The following is a 26253-nucleotide window of genomic DNA, read 5'->3' on the forward strand; positions in this document are numbered from 1 at the left end:
AGAGGAGAGTGTGGGAAGCTGCAGGGGGTGTGGGCGCACAGCGGGCAGCACAAGGGTTAACTTGTCAAGGTTGGGGGCGGGGGCAGGCAGATCCCCGGGCCCGCCCCACAGCCCAGACTGAGTGTTGCATAATGGCACCCAAGGACAGAGGCTGGTCTGGGGCTCACATCCCTGAGCCGCACAAAGCGCCCTTTGTGCCACGTCCCAGCGTGCACTAGGGCAGCGCCTGAGATGAAAGGACATTGTTGTCTGTGACACAGAGGCATTGTTCCCTGGGAAACAAGGCTGTGCTGTGGGAGCCGCCAGGGCAGCACGCAGCGGGGAGGAAAGGCCCGTGGGAACTTGGTATGGCGTGGGGCGGGGGGAGGTGGGAGGGCAGGAGTCCCTCATGGAGGTTGGAGTGGGGGGCTGGTGGGAGCACCGGGCTGTTCTGGGACGCAGAGAGAGGCACCAGAGACACAGAGGGAGGTAGGAGAACGTTTGAGAACAAAGTGTAGGAGTTAAGAAAGCCTTCGATAGAAGCCAGGTCTCCAGACCTGTGGGCAGGAAACTGAGTTAAGGCAGGGGGTGCTGGGATTAGGGACTTGGGGGGCAACCAAAGCAACAAGTGGCATTTACTGACCACCTGCTGCACGCAAGTCTCCACGGCAGTTTAGGGGCACACATGCTAGAATTAGAGGTTTAGGGGGTTCACATCCTAGCCCTGCCATCAAGTCACAGGGACCCCCATTTGGCAGAGAAGGAAACTAAGGTTCTGGATAAGTGACTTCCCCAGGGCCCCACACCGCCTAACCCGCAGAGCCAGGCCCAAGACCAGGCCCTACCAGCACCAAGTCCAGCCACCCCTCTGGGCCCCGGCTTCCTTCCCTGGAGAACAGGAGCAGGGCCTGGCGAGGGCGTTTGACTACAGGACAGAGGGGAAGGGCCTGCAGGTCTGACACGCGCCAGGCACCTGCTAAGCGTCTGCCAGTAGTTCCTTCTGGGCAGCTGCCCCTGCCCATGTGAATTAGTGGCAGGAGAAATTTCCACTCTGGTGGCACCTTCCACAGCCCGGTTCTAGCCACCCTGCCCAGGGCAGAGTGCACAGCCCAGAATGCTGAGCTTCCTGAGCTCTGGTCAGTGGGAAGGGACACGCCTTCCACGCAGGGCGAGGTGAGGCAAAGGCATTTCCCCTCCAGACTGAGCCCAACCCCTGCTACCAGGCCGCCTCCCAGGGGCCACACAGGGTGGGCTGTGAGTCCCCACCACGAAGGGGGTCGAGGGCAGAGCAGGCTTATTCAAAGCCAGAGGTGACCCTTCCGGAGACACCTTTTCTCACTTTTCCCAGGGGGTGCCACGCAAATGGCAACAACACAGACGTGCGACAGCGGGGGCTGGCGGAGTACCCAGCACCCAGCCGTACAAGGGGATGCTGCCTCTGTTAGATGGCAAAAGGAATTTGTGAGGATGTGAAAACATGCCCACGGTGCACCAGCAAGCGGAAACCACGCTGTCGAATCTGTTTAGAACAAGTCCCTTTTGTGTATTTAAAGATCCCACTGTCTGCGTGCACATAGGTACACGTACGGGGAGCTCATTCCATACTCCTCTGACCCACACGCGCGTATGTTTTATTCGCTGCTCTGTGTATTTCCTAACTTTCTTTTCCTTAAACGGTCTGGAGAGACCTTAACGAACCCAAGGATGGGATCTGGGGAGGAAGCCTACAGGGGAAGGGGGTGGAAACTTCCCTTTTCACTCCGAACTTCTGTGCCATTTGTGTTGCGACAAGCACATGGGACCTTTATATTAAGTGCAAAGACAATCAATAAAGACATTTCCAAAAAACAATACATCTCATGCAGAGCTGAGTGTCTCCTGTTTGGGGCAGAGAAGGGGCTGGAAGTTCTTCTGGGAGCTTCTCTCATGCCTGTTCCACCCCACTATCCCTTCACAGCCCCACTCACCTTGGAATACGCCTTCCCGCCTTTCAGCTCCTGCACAGAGAGACAGAGACACAAGCAGCAGCGTAACTGGGGAATCCAAGTGATCTCGGGCATCTCCCCAGGTGCCTCCCACCCCACACCAAATCTGACTGCTGGGGGGGAAGACAAGCCAAGGGACAGAGCGACTCATTCCATGCTCTCTCAAGGGGACAGGTCCGGGGGTGGGCCTAAAGCCACTGGACCAGCAGCCTCACACCCGCCGCCTTAGCCTCGGGTCCGCAGCCCCCCGCCCCAGCCCGGAGCCCAGCCTCACCTTGCGCACCGACACACGGAAGATGCAGGGGTCCAGCAGGCCGGTGGCCGGGTTGGCGCTCATCTTACACACGAAGGTGAACCTCTTCCGCCACCGCACGCAGTTTTCCCGCACCTCCTCCCTGCAGGGCAGACAGACAGGTGAGCACATGCAGGCAGGTCAGCACAGGTATCAGGGACAGGGCTGGCCTTTAGGGAGTAGAGGGAGGAGGGGAGCTCTGGCTTTTTACTTTGTATCACAGAGTGACTGTGTTTTCCTAACAAGAACACGCTTGTGTAAGTGTTGCAAAAACAAAAATAGTAAGTGATAAAAAGTGAAAAAGCACAAGGTAGGGGTGAGGTCAGGCTGGAGGCAGCTACTCCTTGTCCCTGCTCCCAGCACTGCCCCCTCCCCTTGTCCTGTGGCTCCTTCCTCTGCCATTACCTCCCTTTGGCCCCTGACCATTCTGTTCGGCCGACCCTCACAACAGTCTTCCCCAGCAGACGAAAAGCGAGGTAAGCTGCCCAGTGTCGCCCAAACAGGAAACAGTTGGCCGTCGGAGACCATTTCTTTGCCACTAACAACAACAATGATAGTAATAATAGCCACGTCTAGTGCTCGGATCGCACTTCACACGTGCTGGGCAGCTCTCACGGCACTTTAGTGGGGCTGCTCCCAGGGTCAGAGACCCACGATAACGCCCACCCTTCCAGCAGCTGTCTGGGACGGCTACTACCCTTAGCCCAATCCCACATTCACAGACACCGGAGCTCAGGGGGCTAGCATGCTGGCCCGAGGCCCACCGCAGGCACAGCAGAACAGGGACTTGACCTTGAGCAGTGGGCCCCAGGGGCTGCATGCGTCACTCTCACCATACCGGCCTGAGACACCACCTTGGGGTCCTCGGCTTCCCTGACACTAACTGGGGGTCTAGCCTCCCGGCCCGCACTCCTGCTGCACCTGGGAAGTATCACCACACCGAAAACCGCAACACACCCTTAATAGGGAAATGCTTTGTGCCCTGGGAGCCAGAGCAATGCCAGGAGCTCCCCCAGCCTCTCCCAGCTGCTCGGCAGGACCTGGGGTGGCAGTGGCGAGTCTGCATCCCTGCACAGCTCCCTAGCCCCCCGCAGCCCGCCTGGCAGAGCCCGTGCTCAGGAAGGGGTGGCCACGGAAGGGAAGGGACGGCATGAGAGACATTATCTCCTGCTTCATCATCCCATCTAACAGGAACAGCCACGTGGACAGATGAGGAAGTGACCGCCCTACACCCCGGGGGACCCGAGGATCACAGGTTAAGTGTCAGACTGGGGCCTGAGGTTGGAGGGTCAGCGCAAGCAGAGCATCATTGGAACGGGGGCGTGTTTGCTTCTCGCACGACCTCAGACAGTAGGCTCTATGCCACCCCCTTCTACCGCTGAGGGCACTGGGACCCCAAGAGACTGCCCCAGATCACATCCCCAGTGACTGACAGTGCAGGATTTGAACCCAGGACTGTCTGACTGCAGTCAAAGCATTTGGCCATCACCTTGGTTCACAGGCCCCAGAGCCAGGGAAGGCCTGGCAGGTGGAACCCACCAGGGTTCTGGGGCCAGCAGTGCCCTGCGATGTACCTGAGACCACACCAGTGTCTCTGACTGACAAGTATGAGTCAGGCACTGAGCCTGTGGTGGACTTTATTCACAGACCGACAGTGACAGTTACCCCGGTGATGACTCAGTGTCACCAGGAGGGGGTGGAGGGAAGGGTGAGTCAGGGTACAGGACTGACTTGCAGGGGGGTGACATTCAAGCTCAGGCAGGAATGAAGAGAGGGGAGTAGCCAGTGGGGGAGACAGTTCCAGGCAGAGGAAACAGCATGAGTGAGGAACAAATCTACTTTGGTTTCCTTGGCTATGAAAACCCCTGCGCCAAGCCTCTCTGAGGAGCCCCCTCCGGACTCTACAAGGCTTCTCCTACATCCTGTCGGGGCCGTGACAAGGGACAACAGGACTTGGGTCAGGCAGACCTGGGCTCACGGCCCTCAGATCACTGAGTGACTCAGCGAGAGCTCGACCTCTCCACCCTCATGGGCAAAACAGGCACGCCACCCGCTGACTTGTGGGCACCAGGAGGCATCAGTAGGTCCCTCAAAGGCCCCAGCCTGGGGAGGTCCGTGAGACGTGTCTTGCGTGATGAAGACACTGGGGGTCCAGAGGGACTGTCCCCAACGTGCTCTGACCTTGTTAGGAAGGGGAGCTCCAGCGACTCCCTGCAGCCCCAGTACTGGCACAAACAGAAAAGGTTGGGGCTAGAGACGAGGGGGAGGGAGAAGAGTGCCCAACCCCCAGCAGACGTGGCAGGGACCTTCAAGAAGCGGGTGCCACAGGGGGAGCAGGGGCCCTGGGCTGGGGAGCAGCCCCTGCCGCAACCATGCTGGTTCCACCCATTCATTCAAATATGTGCCAGTCCCTGTCCTACACACTGGGACCACCGCAGTGACCAGCTTACATTGTGGTGGGACAAAAACGAGGTCAAGCAAACTAGAAAAAGAAATAATAGTGGGCGGAAAGAACTAGAATTACCTTTATTGGCAGATAAGTTGAGCTTGTATGTAGAAAATCACAAAGAATCCACTAAAAACTATCAGAATACAAGAGTTTAGCACGGTTTCAGGATACAAGATCAGTAAACAAAAATCCATTATTTCTATATACTAGTGAACATCCACAATGAAATGAAGGAAATAATTCCATTTACAGAAAAGCCAAAAAGAACACAATAAATAGAATCAAATTTAACAAAAGAAGTACAAAATATATTCTCTGAAAACTACCAAACATTATTGAAAGAAATTCAAGAAGATCTAAATAAATGGAAACACATCCTACAGTCATGTTTCAAAAGATCTAATCTTGGTGTGACAATACTAGCAAATCGATCTAAAAATTTAACACAATCTCAGCTGGCTTCTTTGTAGAAATTTGACACATTGGCCCTAAACCTTCGAAATTTAAGGAACCAGAATAGTCAAAGCATCTAGAAAAAGTGGAACAGAGCATAATCAAAGGATTCAATGTCTTTGACTGCAAAACTTCTACAAAGCCGCCATAATCAAGAAAAGATGGTTCTGGCCTAAGGATGGACACATAGATCGTCGGAATGGAATTAAGAGCTCAGAAATAAACCTTCATGTTTACGGTCAATTGGTTTTCAGCAAGGGTGCCTGCCAGTAGGGGAAAGAGGATAGTCTTTAACAAAAGTTGCCGGGACAATGAGATATTCCTGTGCGAGTGAATGATGTAGGACTCGTGTCTCACACCACATACAGTAACTAACTCAATATGAATCAAAGACCTAAGTTTAAGAGCTCAAACCCTTAACCGCCTGGGTGGTTCCAGATGGTTAAGCATCTGACTGACGGGCTCAGGTCATGATTTCATCGTTTGTGAGTTTGAGCCCTGCATCGTGCTCGGTACTGAGTGTGGAGCCTGCCTGGGATTCTCTCTCCTTCTCTCTGCCCCTCCCCAGCTTGTGTACCCGCTCTCTCTCTCTCAAAATAAATAAATAAAAACTTTTTTTTAAATGCCCAAATTATGGGCGCCTGGGTGGCGCAGTCGGTTAAGCGTCCGACTTCAGCCAGGTCACGATCTCGCAGTCCGTGAGTTCGAGCCCCGCGTCGGGCTCTGGGCTGATGGCTCAGAGCCTGGAGCCTGTTTCCGATTCTGTCTCCCTCTCTCTCTGCCCCTCCCCCGTTCATGCTCTGTCTCTCTCTGTCCCAAAAATAAATTTAAAAAAAAAAAATGCCCAAATTATGAAATTCTTCAAAAATATATAGGATAAATCTTTGTGATCTGGAATAGGCAAGGGTTTCTCAGATAGGACTCCAAAAGAACAGGCAACAAAAGATAGAAATACTGGATTTCAGGTGCACCTGGGTAGCTCAGTCGGTTGAGCATCCGACTTCAGCTCAGGGCATGATCTCGTGGTTCGTGAGTTCAAGCCCCGTGTCAGGCTCTGTGCTGACAGCTCAGAACCTGCAGCCTGCTTCAGATTCTGTGTCTCCCTATCTCTCTGCCCCTCCCTTGCTGACACACACTCTCTCTCTCAAAAATAAATAAATAAATAAATAAATAAATAAATAAATAAATAAATATTAAAAAAAGAAACAGCTTTCTCAATATTGAAGACACATTTAAAAAAATGTGTAGACACATAAAAAAAAGAAATACTGGATTTCATCAAAATTAGCCTTTTTTGTGACTCAAAGGGCACCATGAAGAAAGTGAGACAGTGGCTGAGTCAGTTAAGCATCTGACTTCAGCTCAGGTCATGATCTTGTGGTTCACGGGTTCAAGCCCTGTGTCGGGCTCTGTGCTGACAGCTCAGAGCCTGGAGCCTTGCTTTGGATTCTGTGTCTCCCTCTCTCTCTGCCCTGCCCCCACTTGCGTGCGCTTGCTCTCTGTCAAAAATAAACAAACGTCAGGGGTGTTTGGGTGGCTATCAGTTAAGCGTCCAACTTTGGCTCAGGTCATGATCTCACAGTTCATGAGTTCGAGCCCTGCATTGGGCTCCGTGCTGACAGCTCAGAGCCTGAAGCCTGCTTTGGATTCTGTCTCTCCGCCTCTCTCTGCCCCTCCCCTGCTCTCTCTCCCTCTCTCAAAAATAAACATTAAAAATAATTAAAAATAAATCAACAGTGAGAAGGCAACCCACAGATGAAGGAAAATATCTGCAGACCAGATACATCACAAGGGAATTGTCGCCAACCAATACGTAAAGGGCACTTACAACTTAACAGTAAAAAACAACCCAATTTAAAAATGGGCAGATGATCTGAACACACATTTCTCCAAAGAAGATACGCAAATGGACAACAAGCACATGAGCAGCTGCTCAACATCATTCGCCATCAGGGACACACAAATCAAAACTGTAACGAGTTACCACTTCATACGCACTGGGAAGGCTATAATCAAGACCGATAATAACAAGTGATGGCAAGGGGGTGGAGACACTGGAACCCTCCTACACAGCTGGTGGGAATGTAAACCGGTGCACCCCCTTTGGAAAACAATCTGGCAGGTCCTCAAAACATTCAACTCAGAGTTACCTTATGACTCGGCAATGCTACTCCTAGGTGTATATCCAACAGAAATGAAACATATGTCCACAAAAAACAGATTGTGCATGAATGTATACAGCGATATTTGTAACAGCTCAAAAGCGAAAGCTACCCAAATATCCATCAACCGGTGAATGAATCCATAAAACGTGGTCTATCTATTCAGTGGAATTATTGCTCAGCAATCAGAAGAAATTAAGCACTTAATACCTGTTACCCCGTAGCTCAACCTTGTGATATGCTAAATGAAAGAAGCCAGTCACAAAGAACTGCATGTTGTGTGATCCCACGTATATGAAACGTCCAGAATGGCCAAATCGCTAAGAGATAGAAAGACTGCTTGGTGATTGCCATGGGTTAGGGTATTCGGGAGAAAATAGCGAGGGACTGCCAATGGGTAGGACGTTTCCGTTTGGGGGTGATGAAAATGTTCTAAAATCGACTGTGCTGATGGCTGCACAACACTGTCAAGAGACTAAAAGCCACTGAAATGTGTGTTTTAAACAGGTGGAAAACCAAAAAACATGGTAGGTCGGATAAAGAGAGAAAAATGGAGAAAACAGAGGGGGTGTGGTTGGTGAGGGAGCAGGGGGTTAGGTGTCATGAGGGGCCTCAAGGGCCCGGGTGAGGTCTTTGAATCTTGTTCTGACGGTGCCTCTGTCTTGCCACGATGGCTTTAGGCACAGGCAGAGAGCAACCCTGGAGTAGGTGGGTGGAAGGGTGGAAAGCAGCCAGAGGCCCAAGCCTGAAATGGGAAGCCGGGGGCCGGCCATGGCTTCCACGTGGACCCTCAGCTCTCCACTCGCCCCCCCTCCACTCAACTCAGCCCAGGCGCTGGAAGCAGCTGCTGGAGACCTGAGGAGAACGCTCACAGTGTCGGGCATGTTGAAACACCCCAAGGAATTAGGATTAGCGTCTGGGAACAAAAGCCGATATCGGATTGTAGGCTCTCTCCCTGCCCCTTTGTGAGTCTGCCCTGGGAACGAGCAGCCAGGAAGCCTGAGGCCCTCTCCGGGTTCCTGTGGGCCTGCCAGGCCGAACCAGAGAAAGCCACGTGGTGCCCTCCCAGGCTCAGGTAACAGGCGCCTTCCTCTCCCTCCGCAGGAAGATGGGCCAGGACAGGGCTCACCGGAATCAGTGCTGGGCCACCCCCTTGTTTCCACAGGGCTCTAAATACACACTATTAAATGCCACCACTCCCACGGGAGAGGCTCACACCTCCGCCCTGGCCCACCCCAGGAGGGCACAGGGAGGGTAAAATAAACACCCAGCAGCGGCCATTTCCCGAGGGCCTGCCACGTGCTACCTGGAGCCCTTCGACACTGAAAGTTGCGTGCTATCATGGCCAATCCTCGCTGAGTGAGGCTCAGAAAAGTTGAGTCACCCACCCATAGTCGCAGAGCTGTGAGGAGCACATCTGTGTCCAGAGCCCATGTCACAGAGCCAGAGATGGCCCAGCCAGGACTCGGCCGTACGGCCACCTCTGGAGAGAGGGACTCGGGCACCCCTAGTCGGGTGGAAGGGAGTCACAGGTTCAGGAGAGGGATGATGGAGGGATATGAACACAGGCTCAGGGGCAGGGGAGGGCTGTTCATAAAAAAGGCAGGAATGAGGATGTCAAGCAAGTCAGTTGCCATGAGCCCCAGGGGGGAGCTGGCCGGGCTTGTGGAAGTCTCAGGGACTTGATTCGCTCATAAACCTTTTATTAAGCACTTGGTAGCTGCCAGGTAGAGCTGAAGGCCCTGGGGATACGAACATCGAACGAAACAGAAATTCCTGCCCTCCAGGGACTTACAGTCTGGCGGTGGGTAGTAGGAGACCGACAAAACGGGGCAGACACATATCAGATGGTGGCATAAGTGCTGTGGAGGAAAAAGGGGACCAGGTGAGGAAGCAGGCAGTGCCCAGGCGGAGAGAGCGTGAGAGAAAGGTGACCAGGGAAGGTGACATCTGAGCAAAGAGCTGAAGGAGGTGAGAGTGACCCAGGCACTGGGGACAAGCCGTCCAGGCAGGAGGAAGAGCTTAAGTGCAGAGACCCTGAGGTGAGAGCGTGCCTGACATGTTTAAGAGACTTTTTAAAAATGTTTATTTATTTATTTTGAGAGAGAGAGCACGAGCAGGGGAGGGGCAGAGAGAGACAGGGAGAGAGAATCCCAAACAGGCTCTGTACTGTCAGCGCAGAGCCCGATGTGGGGCTCGAACTCACGAACCGTGAGCTCGTGACCTGAGCCGAAATCAAGAGTTGGAGCCACCGCCACCCAGGTGCCCCTTGACATGTTTAACAAAGCCAAGGGGGCCAGTGTGGCTGGAGCAGAGTAAGCAAGGGGGCCGGTGGGGGCAAAACTGGAGAGGGGGTCATGGCCCCAAGCTTCCAAGCCGTGGAGAGGTGCCATCGATCATGGACGTCCACGTGTGCACAGGTGGGTAGGGAAGGACAAAGAGACGACATGAGGGGAAGGGCAACTGCGTCCTTTTCTTTCCGAACTGGAAGTATCAAGGTGGCTTTTTTTTTTAAAAGCACAACTAGGGGGAAATGAACTCGTCTGGGAGTTCTCAGCATTGCAGTGACGTCTGAGGCCACAAAGCCACCGTGGCGAACGAGCCCCGGCAATAGCAGAGGCCCCATGCGAGACCCCTGATGGGTGGCTAGGACCCTGACAGGTGAGTGCCACGTGACACCGCTATGACCTCGATGGACTGCGGGCCCCGGGGACAGGGACCGGGCCTGGCTAGGCACCCTTAGCCTCCGCGTACATGGGCAGTGACAGGAGGCACAGTGAGCGCCTGTCTCGGAAAGATGGGGAGTGTGAAAGAATTAAAACCAATGAACATCTAGGGAGAAAAGTCATAAATAAGATGTTCGTTAAGAAAACAGGACTGGGGCGCCAACTCTTGATTTCCACTCAGGTCGTGATCTCAAGGTTGCAAGCGCCGCCTCGGACTCTATGCTGACAGTGCGGGGTCTGCTTGGGATGGTCTCTCTCCACCCCTGCCCCCCCCCCCAAAATAAATAAATAAACTTAAAAGAAAATAAAAACCATACAGGACTGTGCATCCCCTCCGCTTGTCCTGCTGACGTGGCTCAGGATAGGTGGGAAAATGGAACTAAAAAGACGATGAAGCCTAGAGAGGAGACTATCCAGAAGCCTGGACTTCGGGCTTCCGGGCAAGGGCTCATTCTCATTCATCCGTGTGCTGGCATGAGGGGACAGGGTGAAGGAAGGAGAGAGCTCATAGCAGGTCTGGCTGGGGTGGGATGAGGGACCAAGACAGTTTTCTTCATTTCTGTCCAAGATTCATTTCTATAATCGAAATGTAAACCGAGAAATGCAAAAAAGGGCGTGAGATCAGAAGGGGTGGTCAAAAGCAAAATCACCTCCCTGATTCAAGGTCTGGGCCCACACTCGCCCTCCTTCAGGACCAGGCGCCCCTCACCCCCCAAGCCTAGGGTTTCAGGCATGAGTACCCAGAGCCATGCTGCCAGGGATAGGTAATTACAGAGACTGGGTTTTCAGGGGAGTTTTGTTTTTAGCTTTAAGATATACAATTAGACGTCCAAATCCCAGGAGGCAGGGTGAGCCCTCCACCCACCGCAGCCCACTGTGGCCATCCCAGTGGCAGAATTCTGTTATTTCTGGGTTGTCCTGAAATAGGACAGAGCACCACACCAGGCTGCTGTCATCAGGCCAGCAGAACTCCCTTGGAGCCCCCCTGGCCCCAAATCCCAGGGCCTCTATTACGTATCCACAAAGACTTACTGTGGGTGCTGGCTTGGCACGAGGCCCCGGGTGGGTGTGGGGACACTACAGGGGCAGTCCTCCTGAGGGAGTCCCCAGTTGAGTGGGGGAGACAGACACTACACAAGTGACCGGTAACTGCCACCGGCCTCCGAGAGTGCAGACAGGGGCCTGACCCGGTCTGGGGCAGTGACACCAGAGCTGGGACCTCAAGGTGAGGTTGGCCAGGTGACGATTAGATGAGATGTCCTAGGTCATGGGAACGGCCCAGGAAGACCCAGAGGGAAAGGGGTGGCTTCCAGGAAGAGACAGGACAAGGCCAGGGAGGGGCGGGATCAGGTTGGTGAGTGACCCCAGGAGGTCTGTCTCAGGGAGCCCGGGCTTCTTCATCTGCAGAAGGGTGACACTGCCCACCGCCTGAGGCTGTCACAGGGTGACTCCGCGGTGCCGTGTCCAGCTCCTTCCTCCTGATCAGCTGGACGGGGAACACAGAGAATTCTGTCAACACGGTGCGGGTGGCTGCGTCTTCCTAGTATCTGCCTTGCCGTGTGTCAGAGACCAAGGCAGCTGGCCACCACTGGGGCCTCACGCAGATGATGATGGCATTTCATCTGTCACCACTATCTCCCCAGAGCCCAGGACAGAGCTGAGCAGAGTGCGACTCTCACTCTAGACCACTTTCCCCCGCACCCCTCCAGGCTCATCTTTAATTTAATCAATAGTAAAATCAGATCCTGTTCACTGAGCTTGTTCTATAGGAAGAGTGTTTCTTTCTTTTTTTTTTTTTTTAATTTTTTAAAAATGTTTTTATTTATTTTTGAGACAGAGAGAGACAGAGCATGAGCCGGGGAGGGGCAGAGAGAGAGGGAGACACAGAATCTGAAGCAGGCTCCGGGTTCTGAGCTGTCGGCACAGAGCCCGACGCGGGGCTTGAACCACGAACTGTGAGATCATGAGCTGAGCCGAAGTCAGACGCTCAACCGATTGAGCCACCCAGGCGCCCCTACAGGAGAGCGTTTCATATACGAATTTTACCACAATCCCATGAGGCGTGTGCCATTATCATTGCCAATTTACAGATGAAGAAACTGAGGCCCAGAGAAGGGCAGGATAGATCCCAACTCACAGAACAACAGGGTGGGATGCTAGTCTGAAGAGGCCCGACATCACGGCACAGATTCACTTCCTCCCCGTGTCCGTTCCCCTCAAAAGCAGGAAGTGGATCTGGGAGGCGGGAGGTGCTTCTTCCCGGGCCCCAGCCACTCGAAGGCTGTGAGGAGTGGCGGGCCAGGTTGAAGTGAGCCCCCATCCTCGGCCCCTCAGAGAAGTTCGGGACTCCCAGCAGGAGACACCTCAGAGGCCAGGCTCCACGGTTCCCCAAAGTCAGCTCACTGCCATGTCCCCGGCACCCGGCCCAGACCAGCATCACGACCCAGGAAGTGCAGCAACATCCCAGAGCCTCAGCAGCCCCGGCGTCCCCATCACTCGGGTGACGAGGGCTCGGTGCGGTGGGAGCCACCTCCTGGCCACAGGCTGTCCATGGCCCCCAGGGTCCTTGCAGACGGGAACCGGTTGGGCCCTTCGGTGCCTCTCCCTGGAGCTGGAGCAAGGATGCGGCACGGCCAGCAGTCACCAGAGGAGCAGAGAGTCGGGAGAAGGGAACCCGGGGTATCAGTGGGGCAGCCCATGGAACAGCCTCCGGTGTGACCCCATGCCCAGCCTCAGCACCTCGCCCTCCCAGCGGCCTGGCCTCGTCTGCACCTCCGGCTCGTGACCACCGCCGCCCGCCAGCACGGAACCCCAGTCTGGCAGGGAGTGGCTCAGTCGCGGCCACAGGCAAGGCCCCGTAGGACAGGGCTTCTCAGACTTGAGTGAACACCGCAAACTCCTTGGCTCGTCACGCAGATTCCCAGGCCCTGCCAGAGCTACAGACTGCAGGGTGCCTGGACCTCAGCACCACTGCCATTCCGAGATGGAAATTCTGGGTTGTGGGGGCGGGGGTGGGGGGGTCTCCTGTGCATCGTCGGATATTCAGCAGCACCCTGCCGGGAGTACAACGCCAGCTGGGACCACCAAAACTGTCCTCAGACATCGCCAGCTGTCTCCCCAGGGACAAAGTCACCCCGTGAAGAACCACTGCTGCAGGCCTCGGGCCGAACTTTTGGAACACGCCCTCCTGTGATTCCGATGCGGGAGCTGGGCCCCCACCTAAGAGAGGGCACATCCACAAGGACTGAGTGGGACCCCAGGGACCCCTCAGCCCCAGCTGTGCTCCTGGGTTCCTGAGAACGCTGGCCCCTGGATTCTTCCCATCTAGCCCCTACAATGACAGGTAAGCAGAGCGAGGCTGCACCCCCTAAGTCCCTCCCAGCTGGTCCAGCAGCCCCGGGGAAGGGGGTGCTGTCACGGTGCCCAGCCTGCTCCTCCTCAGCCACACCCACTCCATCCTCTCCAGCCCTTGGCTGGGTTCCTGGAAGAACGAGCGGTCGGTCGCAGTGATGCAACCCAGGTTCCCGGCTGATGAAACCCAGCCCAGGCCGGGAGAGGCGAGAGTCTAATAAGGAAACAATTTAAATCCACAACATCTGCCTGCGCTTCCCCGAAGAGAAGAGAGCACAGCCGCCCGGGGAGGGGCCCACCCCAGGGAGCAGCCAAGGCGTCCATCCAGGGGCTGTGAGGCGCTCGAGCTCCCATCCCAGCAACGTGGCCAACGTGGCAGCCCAGCCGCATCGGGCTCCTGCCAGGAATTCAGGGCCGCGTGCAGGGAAGCAGCTTGCTGTGGCTCTGACACTGCCAGTGACAGGGTGAGGCGGCAGCCAGTTCCTAGAAGCCAGTCACTCTGTGCTGACACCGGAGTGCTGGGCGGGGGCGGGGGCGGGCGGGTGGAGGGAGGGGGCCCCCGGCCGCCCCGAGACCTCTTCTCTGCTCCCCTGCCAATAGGAGTCCTGCTGCTGGCCCAGGAGCAAAGGCTGGCATCAGCAAGTGACCCATGGAAGTACAGAATGGACAGCCCCCTGGGGGCTTCAGAAACTCCACATCGGAAAAGGGGTAGGGGGTCAGCCAAACCACTCAGGCTTAGTGGGGAAGCGTCAGGGTTAGGAGTAGGATTCCGGAGTCACATGCACCTGAGTTTGAATCCTGCCATTCATCAGCCCCACAACCCTGAGCTCGATCAAAACCCCAAAAGCGGGCAGGTGCCAGCTTCCCCATTTTGCAGACACAGGCACATAGCCTCTCTGCCCCAGCCTTCTGCACCCAGTCAGGCCATGTAGGTGGCCTCCCCACCACGCAGGCGAGGGCCTATGGATGCTCTTCTCAACTGACAACGGTGGGCCATTCCCTCTTGTTCTCAGAGCCCAAGAGGAGAGCGGGCCATTGAAGGGGTCCAAAGTAGACTGCTAGCTTTGACCAAGTGCTGATCGAATCCCACGCACCCCACTACCCAGTGTGACCCAGCCTGGCTCCTGTTTCCTAGGTATCCAGGCACACGTGCCAGGTGCTACTCAAGCATTAACTCTCTGCAGGCACGACCGCCACCTACTTCACAGATGAGCAAACTCTAAAGAAGTCCTCTCGTCACACAGGAGGTGCTTATCTGGCCCACCAAGCCTGACCTCACGAGCCCACCCCCAGAGGGCACTCACGTGGAATGGGGGATGTGGCTGCAACCGTCGGAAGCAGGAAGCCAGGCTCCTAACTGAGCCTCCCCTTGCCCACCCCAGGACCATATATCTGGATATTTCCCCAGGCCTTGAACCCGGCAGGTGGCCCAGGCTGCTCTTGGCTGACTCACACCTGGGTGGCGTTTGAATCATCCAAGGAAGACAAACAGGGGGGAGGGAATCCCATCCCCAGAGTCCTGTTCCTTGAATGGCTGGACGTAAGTGAGTCACGGGTGTGTCCCTGTCCTCTGAGCCCCTATCCAACCCCGCTAGGCCTTCCAGGTAAGCACCCTTCCCCCAACTACTGTAGCTGGACAAATCACTTCGTCTTCTGGGTCTGGGTCTTAGGTGAAAACAAGACAAGGCTCCTGTGTCTCAGAGCATGGGACTCCTGGACGCAGGGCCTTTGTCTCACTCACTGCTGCTCTGAGTCCTGGGATGACACCTGGCACATAGTAGGTACTCAGTAAGTATCCAATGACTAAATCAGTGACCTTCACAGCCCTGCTCTCAACAAGGGCTGCCATGGGCCTTCGTGCAATGCTCTTTCCGTCTCCAGGAAGAGGGCCTCCCAGCTGTGCCTGGGCCATGTCCTCTGGCTCTCCACAGAGTCCAAGGCGTCGAGAGTTATCGCTACCTCTGGATCTGTCCCCAGCTGTTCCCACTGCCCCGCACATGGCTCCCTGGTCTTCTGAAGTGACCGAGGAATACTCAGAGACCACTCAGACTCAGAGTCATGTCTCCTCACAGACTCAGACCTGTTTTACCAGCCATCTTCAGCATTTCTCCGAGATTCCAACCACAGGACAGAAAGCTCAGGGTCAGGTGGGACCATGAGGCCATCACTCACCATTCTCTACCTCCTCCTTGACACCTGATTCTCCTACAGACTCATGCTCTGACCCTGGGCCAATCACTGCCTCTGTCATTCACTTATGCCATATATATTAACTGAGCATTAACTACACTGAGCTGGGCCTGAGGGGGACGCTGAAGATACCCCCCGAATAAGCCTGGGCATCAGTCTTGTCTGCATCCAAACCGGGCATGGCCATTCTCACTCATGTCCATGTGATTCCTCTTCAGCCAACTCAAAATCTTCAGAAGGGGCTGGAGCCTTCTCTTGGCATTCACAGAGAGTACCCAGTCAGTCAAAGGGCCATTCCCAAAAAATGGGGCAGGGCCAGAGCAGGAGGGAGAAGCCAATGCCTCCCCTCCCCCTCGGTGCTCAGTACTTCTCTGAGCATGGTTGCGACTAATGGTCTCCCCCGGCTCATGGGCCCCCAGGTCAGGGGCCATGGCTGTCTTGGCCACTGCTGGGCCCAGTGCCCAGTGCAGGGTCAGGGCAGTAGCCTGGCTCGAATCACAAATGTTTGCTGACTGGGTGAAAAACAGGAAGAGAGAAGAGAAACAGTTAAAAGGAGAAATGGAGGAACGTGGATTTTTCCTTTCTGTCCCACCCGTGGATCCCCTCCAATAACTGCCCTGGATTAATACCAATCACTGCCAGCCTTCGCTGAGCACGTACTCTGTGCCAGGGGCTATGCTGGGTACACGACTGGTGTTAATCTACTTAATCCCACACCAAATAGCTTATCACCCCATTTCACAGATGAGGAAAGCAAGGCTTAGCGAGATCCCGTGGTCTGGCAGCCTCAAGAGCCACTCCTATCTCTGAACCGCCAAGCCCTGTGGTCCAGAAGCCCCTGCTGGGGTTTGCGAGCAGCAGAAGGAAAATCTGCAGCCGGAGAAGACCGCTGGCAGCTGCCAAGATGAGTTATGGCCTTGTAAACAGGAGCGATGCTTATCAGGTCAGGACGGTTCAGACCGCCCTTCCAGCAAGACTGAGGACCTCCTCCAGGCTTCCAGGCACCCAAGAAGGAGCTTCAGTTTTGTCTAGAGGCGCCCAGCACTCCCGAAGGCGTGGGAGGTCTCACGGCTGTTGCTGACACACATGTGTGCACACACATCCTCAGTGTTCAGCTCCCAGAGTCTCAGCACAGCCCTGTAACCAGCCCCCAAGGAAGAGGACAGGCCTCAGAAGTCCCTCCCAGGCATGACTGCCACCCGGCAAAGATAACCTCATCCTGACCTGTATCAGGTGGGTTTTGAATCAGATTGTTTTTGAACTTTATATAAACAACATCACACAACGTGCTCCTGTCTGCTTCCTGCCCTCAATGTCGTTTGTGACGCCCGTCCTGGTTGTGAGGAGCAGCGGTGGAGGCTCGAGCCTTGTTTTTGAACCATTCCATGATGACCGAGGTGGGAAGCTGCCCTCTCAGCTGAAAGCCACCTCCCCTTCTGCAAACTGGAGCCCCAGGCGGTCAACACCATGGCTGCCCCTGGTCCTAAGCGATCTGACTCCTCCACCGGCTCCCCGCCTGGGAAAGGTCCGACCCCCTCCTCCCATGGCCTCCTGCCACTCCAAGCCCCCAGCCCACTGGCTCCTCCTTGCTCAGCACTCTTGCCCTCGCCCTCCCTCCACCCCAGGGTGCTCTTCTCCCCACCACCTGCCCACTCCTCACTGGGACCAAACCCAGCATCGCTTCCTGTGTGTGGTGGGGGAGGGCTGTGATTGTAGGACTTTGCCCCCAGGAGCCACCACGGGCCCTACACACAGAAGGTGTTCAGGAAATTATCCCTGAGGGACTGAGGGCCGCAGGTGTGCTGCCCCCGCGTGTCTGCTTGCAGAGAGGAAGCAATGGGAGGAGAAGATGCCGGGCCTGCGAACAGGACCCAGACTTCTGCCTTCCTTCCCAGAGCCCTCCCGAGCCCGGGGCTATATGCACCTTCTCCCCTCTCAGCAAGTTTTGTCTGTGTTTGGCTGCCAGGTACGTGGCCCTGTGCTGAACAGGTAGCCCCCCGCCCCCGTATGAGCACCCCCACACCATGGAGGAAGAAACCAAGGCTGAGAGGACAAGGCCTCTGGCCACAGTCACAGAGCCAGCGAGCAGCTGCCAAGGTCCAACAGCAGAGCCCGGGGCGGGCCCCAACCCCCTCGTCCTCCGCATCCCACCAGGAGCATCCCCACCTCCCACAACCCATCAGTGCCCCCAGCTGCCTCTCCATCACACCCTCTGAGCCCATGGTGGTGCCCAGCTGCCCGCTATGCGGGTGAGGGCTGCTCCTGACACGGACTGATACCTCTGGCCCCGGGGGTGGGGAGGGGCTGGACCCAAGCAGCTGGCAGTGGCCGGCACACGATCCGGCACACGATCCGGCACCATCAGCGCCCACGCTGGTTTGGTGCCAAGAGAGAAAAGTCCCAGCCCCGTGCCAGCAATGACCAACAGCAGCAAGTCCCAGGACTAAGATGCAATGGAGGCCGCTCCTGCCCAGTCCGGGGAAGAAGCGAAGAGACAGGGACACAGCCTATAGGGTCCCAAGATAAGGGCCCATAGTGGGTGTACAGGGCAAAAGAATCCAGGGGGGGGGGGGCTTCCCAGAGGAGGTGGCTCTTGGGCTGAGCAGGAGTTTAGCTGAGTGAAGCAGTGGGGGAAGGGAGCCTGAGGTCAAAGTAACTGCAGAAACAAATAGCTAGAAGAGTGAGGTCCGGTGGGAGCCAGGGGAGCGCCAGGGGCCTCCCACCCACTGAGGGGCCCCTGGCTTCCTCACCCGCTCCCGTCTCCAGAGTCTGACACCGGGGACCTCCACCTCGAGTGGGGGGGCTATCTTCAGACTGTCAGAGTGGGTTCCAAAGCTGGCCGTGGAGAGGGTCCCTTCCCGCAGGCAGGAGCCCACCCGAGCCCAGGCCCTCCTGGGGAGAGTGCCCCAGCTCTCTCTGGCTCAGAGCCAAGCACCCCAAGGTTCTAACCAATGGGGGCAAAAAAGCACGGAGACCCACCGGGGCGCCTGGGTGGCTCAGTCGGTTAAGTGTCCAGTCTTGATCTCGGCTCAGGTCATGATCTCGCAGTGCTTCTGGGTTCAAGCTGCACATTAGGCTTGGTGCCGACAGCAAGAAGCCTGCTTGGGATTCTCTCTCTGCCCCTCCCCTGCCCTCTCTCTCTCTCTCTCTCTCTCTTAAAAAATAAATAAACTAAAAAAAAAGAAAAGGCACGGTCACGGAGACCCACCGGAGACCCTGTGCTCCAGCATGCTAGCACGCCCCTTAGACACTAAATGTTCTCCTCGCCCACTCCCCCACTTCTGGAAGGCAGAGAGCCCCCTGGGGAAAGTGCGCTCTCTCCACAGCACTCCGGTCAGTCCTGGCCCACAAACAAGTGCCAGCTGCCACAGGACCAGTGGGCAAAGGGGGTGGGAACTGAGGTGTGCATCCAGCCCACCGCTGTGACTCAGTCCAGGGACGGGAGGATGGACTGCAGGGTGCACTGTGCTTCTAGCATGTGCCAGAAGCCAAGCTGGACGCTTGACAGGCATTATCTCACTGCGTCCTCCCAAGAACACTGCGAGGCAGGCACAACCAGCCCCACTTGGTAAGGTCTAAAGGACTAAGTCCCTTGCCCAAGGTCACACAGGCAGCAAGAGGCAGGACAGGAATGTCCTTCCCAGTCCTACAGCAGGGGCAAGGCACCAGCCTGACCGAACACGCAAAGTCCTCCATCAGAGCTGCTTCCTCCCGACTGCTGAACCAAGTTGGCTGAGGGGGCTGCTGGCTGGCCACTCTCAGTTGACATCTGGGTAGGGACGGGGGGATGGCGACTCCAAGCCTGCACGTGGGCGCCTTTCCAAGCCCAAGGTGCCAAAAATGGCTCAGAGCGGAGACCACAAGTTTGCAACCACAGCCCTAAGCAGACACCATTGCCAGGCACAGACTGGGCAGTTTAAGGCCTCACCAAGGCCACCAACGGCATGGTGTGACCTCACGGAGAGCCAGAAGGCCCAGGAGATGACAGACATCGGGTCACAGGGCACATCTGAAGCCCTGGGGGCTGGTCTGGTGCCTCTACAACTAGAAGCACTGGCCAGGCAAGATGGATAATGAAGAGAGACGCCCCTGCTGCCCCCACCTCATGTTAAGCTACAGGTCACTTTCTAAGCAAATCCAACGTCTGTCGCCTGCTCAAACCTTGCCGTGGCTGTCTGTCAGGATGAAGATAAACGCATACTGGCTGCCATGGTGTTGTGCTGCCCATCCCCGGCAACAGGCAAGTGACTGCACGGTCGCCCCACGGCAGTCACCAGACTCCATACGCTGAGTCCTCAGGCTCCTGAGGCACGTGAGCAGACAAGCCAGTGGCCGTCACAAGGCTCAGTAAAGGCTTCCCAAATGCAAGTCAGGACTTCCAGGTACCGAACAAGCCGAGTTCAAGGGCACTCAGGGCCCTCAGACACACGATGTCATCGCTGCTAAGAACCCCTGGCCAGAGTGGCTACCAGGACAGAGCCTGAAGTGAGGAACAGGCCTCAGGGAATAGCCTTGGCTCCAGAGACTCAGATCGCCTCAGGTCAGGGCTCTGCCACTGCCAGGCTGGGAGACAGGCAGCAGGGCTGCCAGGGTGGCACCTGCCAAAGGTGTGGCCAGCTGGCAGCAAAGGCCAGGTCCAAGGAGCAGACACCAAGGCCAGGCACAGGCTGGACAGGTTCAGGCTTCACCAGGGGCACCAGCAGCACGGTCTGACCCTGTAGGGACCAGTGGCTGGCCTGGTGCCACAGCCCGGCTGCCTGGGGTGGCCTTTATGGCTCGCCAGCAGGACCTCTCTCCGCAAGGGTCTGCCTCCTCATGCCCCCCAGCCCGCACAAGGAAGGCCTTCTGCAGAGGCCCCGGGGACCAGGCAGGACCTAGTAAAGTGAGGGAGACAGACTATGGCAGAAATCCAAGGGTGTACAGGTGGGGTCAGGAGCCTAGAGCAGGCAGCCCGTGGAGAAGGCAGTCGCAAAGCCCCTTGGTCCAAATGCTGCCACGCGGCACTGTTGCCAGATACCCAACTTAAAAGAAACCGAAAGTCTGGATTTTTACTCTGTCAAAAACTAACAGAGCACAGTATGGGGCAGCCAAACTCCAGCGATATTTGGCCACTGTGCACCCTCTGAACTTCCATCTTCTAGCAGCCACTAAGCAATAGTGGTGCCAGTCACTTCAGGACCAGGAAACCCACCTGCCCACTCTGCCTGCCAACCTTCTCTCCAGTCTGCCCACTCTTCTCTCTCTCTCTCCCTGCCACCACGCAGCCGGGCCAGCAAAACCCACTCAGCCAATTCCAACTGGCCCTTACAGGGTGCTGGTCAGGCCCCCTTGTGTCTTCTCCACTCAGCAGCCAAGAGCCATCATCCTAACGGGCAAACCAGGCCGCACTGCTCCCCTGCCCCTCGCCTGGGCCCTCAAGGCCACGAGCAGTCAGGCCCGGCAACTCCTCCTCCTCATTTGCACCAGCCCCCCAACCCTTCGGCTAAGGAGGTGCTCTCCTCCTGAGAGGACTTGCTATAAGGTAAATCAGCGCCTCCCTCTCCCTCCCTCCCCTGGCACCGCCAGCACGTGCATGGGCCGGGCCACAGGACCCGTGCCGACCGGGCACAGAGCCCTCTCGGGATGTTTGGGATTCTTCTTGCCTGAAGGATAGATTGGCTCAAGGCTGGAAGCCTGCACCCTGCCCTGGAGAGACCACGGCCCAGCCTGCTGCCTCCCGACTCACCAGACTTGGCTGGGACCTCTGCATCCCTCCCAGGACCCCGGGAAAGCCTTCCAGATGCCATTTGGATGCATCTGCCTGGAAGGCCTCCAGGCAGGGACCTTGGCAAATGCCTACTCTGCCCCAGTGCCAGCCCATGCCTGGCCCCAAATCCACAGCAGCGATTTTAGCTTCACCCCCACCTATGGCCCTAGGGCCCCTTTTCCTCAGATGTCACAGGGCCTAGCTTGGTGCCTAGAAAGTATCCAAATCTGGACTTTCCCAATCTGGACCCAGCCCAATAAAAAGAACCTTCTTCAAAAGTCTGAGGATATCACATGGGCTGTAGCTGCTTCCAGCCCTCTGCTACCAAGGCAAGGCAGGACTTCGGAGCTGGGCCTGCCACTCCCTAGCTGAGTGACACGGGCCCATCACTTCAGGTGTCCTGACCCCAGTTTCCTCATCAGCTCATGGAGCGGTTCCAGGGCTCAACCGATCACACATCCAAGGTGCTCGGCAGGTCCCTGGCACACGGTAAGTACACATCAAAGGCAGTTTAAAACCCTGATGATAAAAAGGTTATCTTCCCAACTGCACTACCAGATGGGTGACTGGCACGTGACTTCACCTCTCCGGCCTTGGTGCCCCTCCGGGCGACCCAGAGGATTAGCGGACATACCGCTTGCAGAACACTGAGCGCCGCACCGGGCACGTAGCGCCGGCCCTCGGAATATGGTAGCTGCGAGCGTCACTGTTCGTAAGGAGGCCTCAGAAGGCTGGGGCTGGGGAACAGCGCGACATACCACCTGTTGTACCTGCTCAAATTGGGTCAGGCTGGAGCCGTGTACCCGGCTGTTGCCATGGCACCCAACATAAGGAAACACTCCAGCTAGGAAGGCGGGTGCTGCAGGGGTGGGGCCTCAGGCCTGCCTCGCTCACACAACCCCCAGGCCGCCACCAGCAGTCTCTGGGCCATCCCAGGGGTCCCTGGGGTTGGGAAGCGTATGCTGTTGGATCTGGGCCCAGGATCTGAGCAGGTCTCATCACCTCTGACCCTATTCGAACTCCAAAACAATGGGGCCTTGGCCATCTGGAAGGGTGGGCTGTGAGGCGGGGCTCCCAGACTGCAGAACAGGATGGGTGGGATGCGCGCGGAGGTGGAAGGAGCCCAGGAACCCCTATCTCCTGGGCAGAAGCCAAAGCAGCTCTAAAGCAGCCTCAGGTCCCGACATCACTGTCTGCTCTCTTCAGCCACACCTGCCCAGCAGCAGACAGGTACCCAGAGCTCACTAAGCGTCCAGCCTTGGGGGCTCAACGTCAGCTCCTCCCTCCACAACCGTCTCAGGTTTCATCCAGGATGAGGGCTGGGAAAAGCTGTTTGGGCTCGGCTGGGTTCAGGGAATCCATGGCTCCTTGCCAGGAGGGAAGAAGGGGAGGCAGAGGGTGAAATCCACACGCTGTGGGCCAAAACCTAGAACTTTCTAGAGCTTCCTAGATGAGGAGGCAGCTTTATGGCAATGGAAAGGCTGATGGGCCAGGTAGGGTGACGGTGGCCCCAGTGCCTGGGAGGAGACCTCAGTCTGGGGCTGAATACCGGTTCCTCAATGGGATCCAAAACCCTGCTCACATATAGACCCTCTGCTGACTCCAGCTGGTCCCTCCAAGACACAGGACGGCTGGGGCCTGGGGCCTGGACCCCTCCCTCTGCCATAGGAACTACAACTGCTGCAACAACAGGCACAGACATTACCCATGATCCTCACAACTCTAGGGACAGGTGTGACTTCTCCCACTTCACAGACAAGGCAACAAAGGCTCAAAGGTAGAAGCGGGTAGTGGTTAAAAGCACACCCCAACTCTGAATCTGGGCTCTGCTGTATTTGCTCAGGCAAATCACTCCTTCCCTGAGCCTCAGTTTTCACCTCTGTAAAATGGGGATAAAAATCCTACAGCGCCCCCCTCCCCACCTGGACCCGGCTCCATGGCATAGTCAAGGAATTAAGGAAGAAGTGCTAATAAAACAGGCAGCACAGCACCAACAAATGCTGGTTCTTGGAATCCAAGAGGTTAGGTAACTCGCCCAAGGTCACCCGGCCGTGAGTGGCCGACCCCAGGCCCTAGCTCTGAGCGCAACCCCATCCCCGAAACCTTGTGCTGCTATGTGGGTGGCCACGGGATCACAGGCTTCCCAGGCAGCGGAGGACCGCCACCAGCCCCCACAGCAAAGGGCAGCCCTTCTCTGAATTCCTCAGATAAGCAATTCCTGGCAGACTGGGGAGCCTCCGGGCCTAAGTGGGCCCAAGTGCAGAGAAAAGGCACCCCACCCCGTCCACACCGGAGATTCCTAAATCTGGGTTAGGCTGTATGCCCACCCACCCCCTACCCCACGCCCCGCACCCGTCCTCCCAGATCACCAGATTCATCCAACAGGTCTCCAAATAGGCCAAGTTAAGTTGACAACTGCCTCCTGTGAGGTCCCTGGAAAGCCCTTACTTCCTCTTTCTGGGCCTCAGTTTCTCCACTGCAGAACCACGAAGCAGCTCCAGCCAACTGGGCCCACAAGGAGGCCTGAGGAGCAAAGGGACAGACCAGGGAAGGGAACCAGCATGTCCTAGGCACATGTCCCAGGCCCTGGTACTGCATTCTATCTACTGAAACTTCTCCACAACTCTTACAGAGACCTACACTGGGCCCAGAAAGTGACAGATCCAGGACTCAAACCCCCATCTGTCAGACTCGGAGACACTCTCCCCACCACAGGCCCAAACTATGTAATCCCAGGTGGGCCCATTCAGTGGGGGCAGCTTGGGAACTCAGTCACCCTCAGCAATGAGCTGGACAGCCGGACCTGCAGGATGGGGAAGAACACAAAACCAAACTGGATCGGGCCTCTTTCTGAGAGAGTGGCAGCCTCCTTAGCAAGGGCATTTGCAATGCAAAACAACCCAGCCCCAGCCAAAAGAGGACAGTCACTCAGAGAGGGCTGGGCAGGCCAAAACCTAGCCACCTCCCTCCATCCAGACCAGGAGTGCCTGGGAACCTGTGGCTGGCCTAGTCTCTAAATCATATGACAGCCCAAGCGGCCAGCTGGGTGCAAGGTGGCCTGGAATACTCCTGATTGCCTCAGCCCTTCCAGGCACAAACCCTGGCGGGCTCTTTGTGCAAGTCTGAGGAATGGGCCGGCATGCAGGGCCCCAAGACGGGCTGAAAGAATGAACCCCCACCTAACCAGCTGGTCACCTGCAGACGGGTGCCCGGCACCCTGCCAGCTTCTCAGGCCCAGACCTCCCAGATCACTCAGCCCTGCCTTGTGCAAACCTGCCCCAGACACACATAATCCCCAGAACTCTCTGGGCCCACAAGGGCGCTTCCACGTGCCAAGTGACTAGATCTGGCTCATCATCCCCCTCCCCTGCAGGCGCGACTGCCCCAGCTCCTACCTTGACGACAAGCTGACAAAATCCCCGCCATCCAGCAGCCGGACTTTGCAGAAGAGGACTCCGTTCACGAAGGGGACCGCAGTCAGCTCCTCCAGGGTGAAAGTGGTTTGAAATTTGAATTTCTTCTTCTTCATCAAGAAAGCCATGAGCGAGTTCCCTGAGTCTGAAGCCCCGAAGGCCAAAAAAGGGGGGAAGCCAGAAATCCCCAGGATTCCTTTCCCTACACCACACCCCCTCCTCAAAACATCAGAGCCGGATCCCGCCCAGATGGTGGCGAAGGCGGCCGAGCGGGCGGGGATCTGAGTCCGGAGGGCCCAGGTCTGAGCGACCAGTCCAGTTCGCGGGCCGGCTGGCTTCACTGTCGGGGAGCCGGGGCTCGGAGGGGCTCGGAGTGGCCGGGGGCTTCACCGGCATGTAAACAGCGGGGCATGGCCCAGGAGGCAGGGGTAGGGGTGGCGGGCGGCGAGAGACCGGCCGCGCTGGAGGGCAGCATCCCGCACCGCGGTCCCCGGGGAGCTCTCAGCCGCGCTACCGGGCGCGGCTGGCGGACCGGGGAGGCCGAGGGCGGCGGGCGGCCCCGCCCCCGCCCCGCTGGCGGCCGGGGGAGGCGCCCTCGCCGCGCACACGCCCCCGCACCTGGGAGCCGGGCGGCCCTGGCAGGTGAGTCCGGGGCTGCTGAGGGCACCCCCAGGGGGCGAGCGGGAGCTCTGGGGGGGGCCTCTCCGGGAGGCGCGACGGGGACACTCCCGGCCGGGAACGGCCGGCCGCGGCCCCCTCCGGGCGGGCACCAGGCCCGGGCAGCCGGGGCGCCGCCTCCTCTTCGGTCCTGGGTCCCGCGCCGCGGGCCCCGGCGGAGCTGAGGCGCCTTTCCGGCCGGCCGGTGGCACCCGCCTCGCTCGCCAACTCTGCCCAGCACCCCGCGAGCAGCAGCGCCGCCGCCTGCGCTCCGGACGCGGCAGCCCGGGCCCGACGCTGTGCGGCGCCACTCGGAGAATGCCCAGGCCCAGCGCGGCCGCCCGCGGAGCCGCCGCCGAGCGCGGGAGGGGCGGGGCACCGGCGGCCCAGGCTGCCGGCGATTGGGCGACCCCGCGGGGCGGGCGCGGAGCGCGATTGGGGGACGGCAGCGTGGGGCGGGACTTGCGGGAGGCAGAGGCGGCCCAAGACGCTTGGATTGGTGCGCCGCGCGGCTGGACCCGCCTCCTCGGTCTAGGCCGGGAGAAGGGAAGGGGAGAGGGCCCCCGAGAAGGCGGTGGGAGGTCGCGGGGCGGGAAGCCCAGGCTGGTCCGGTGAGGAGGAGGGCGCGAGCGGAAGAAAAGAAGAAACAATGAAAAGAAACTATACGAACACTATGGCTGTAATGGCCCTCCAGCGTCCCCCCTCCCCCCCCCAGACTTGAACTCGTTAGACACTAAATCGAGCCCAGAGGTAGTGAATCCATTTTTCAGAAAAAAACACCCAGAGAGGTGGCCAGGACTAGACCAAGCAGGTTCTTCGCCTGGGAATCTAGTTCCGAACACTGAGAAGG

The 26253-nt window shown here is 57.4% G+C and overlaps 1 protein-coding gene across 1 annotated transcript in view; it reads right to left on the bottom strand.

Annotated features, from left to right (window-relative positions):
- The window catches only part of FAM102A (family with sequence similarity 102 member A), a 35337-nt gene extending 10028 nt beyond the window's left edge, over positions 1–25309 (bottom strand). The window contains exons 1-3 of the mRNA XM_045468763.1: positions 24729–25309; positions 2239–2359; positions 1947–1976 (exon numbers count right to left, since the gene is read on the bottom strand). Of these exons, the coding sequence (XP_045324719.1) occupies positions 1947–1976; positions 2239–2359; positions 24729–24874 (297 nt within the window). The 5' untranslated portion in view covers positions 24875–25309. The remainder of the gene's footprint in view (positions 1–1946; positions 1977–2238; positions 2360–24728) is intronic.
- Between the last annotated feature and the right edge of the window lie 944 nt (positions 25310–26253).

The sequence above is a fragment of the Leopardus geoffroyi genome, chromosome D4, assembly GCF_018350155.1.
Source record: "Leopardus geoffroyi isolate Oge1 chromosome D4, O.geoffroyi_Oge1_pat1.0, whole genome shotgun sequence".
NCBI lineage: Eukaryota > Metazoa > Chordata > Mammalia > Carnivora > Felidae > Leopardus > Leopardus geoffroyi.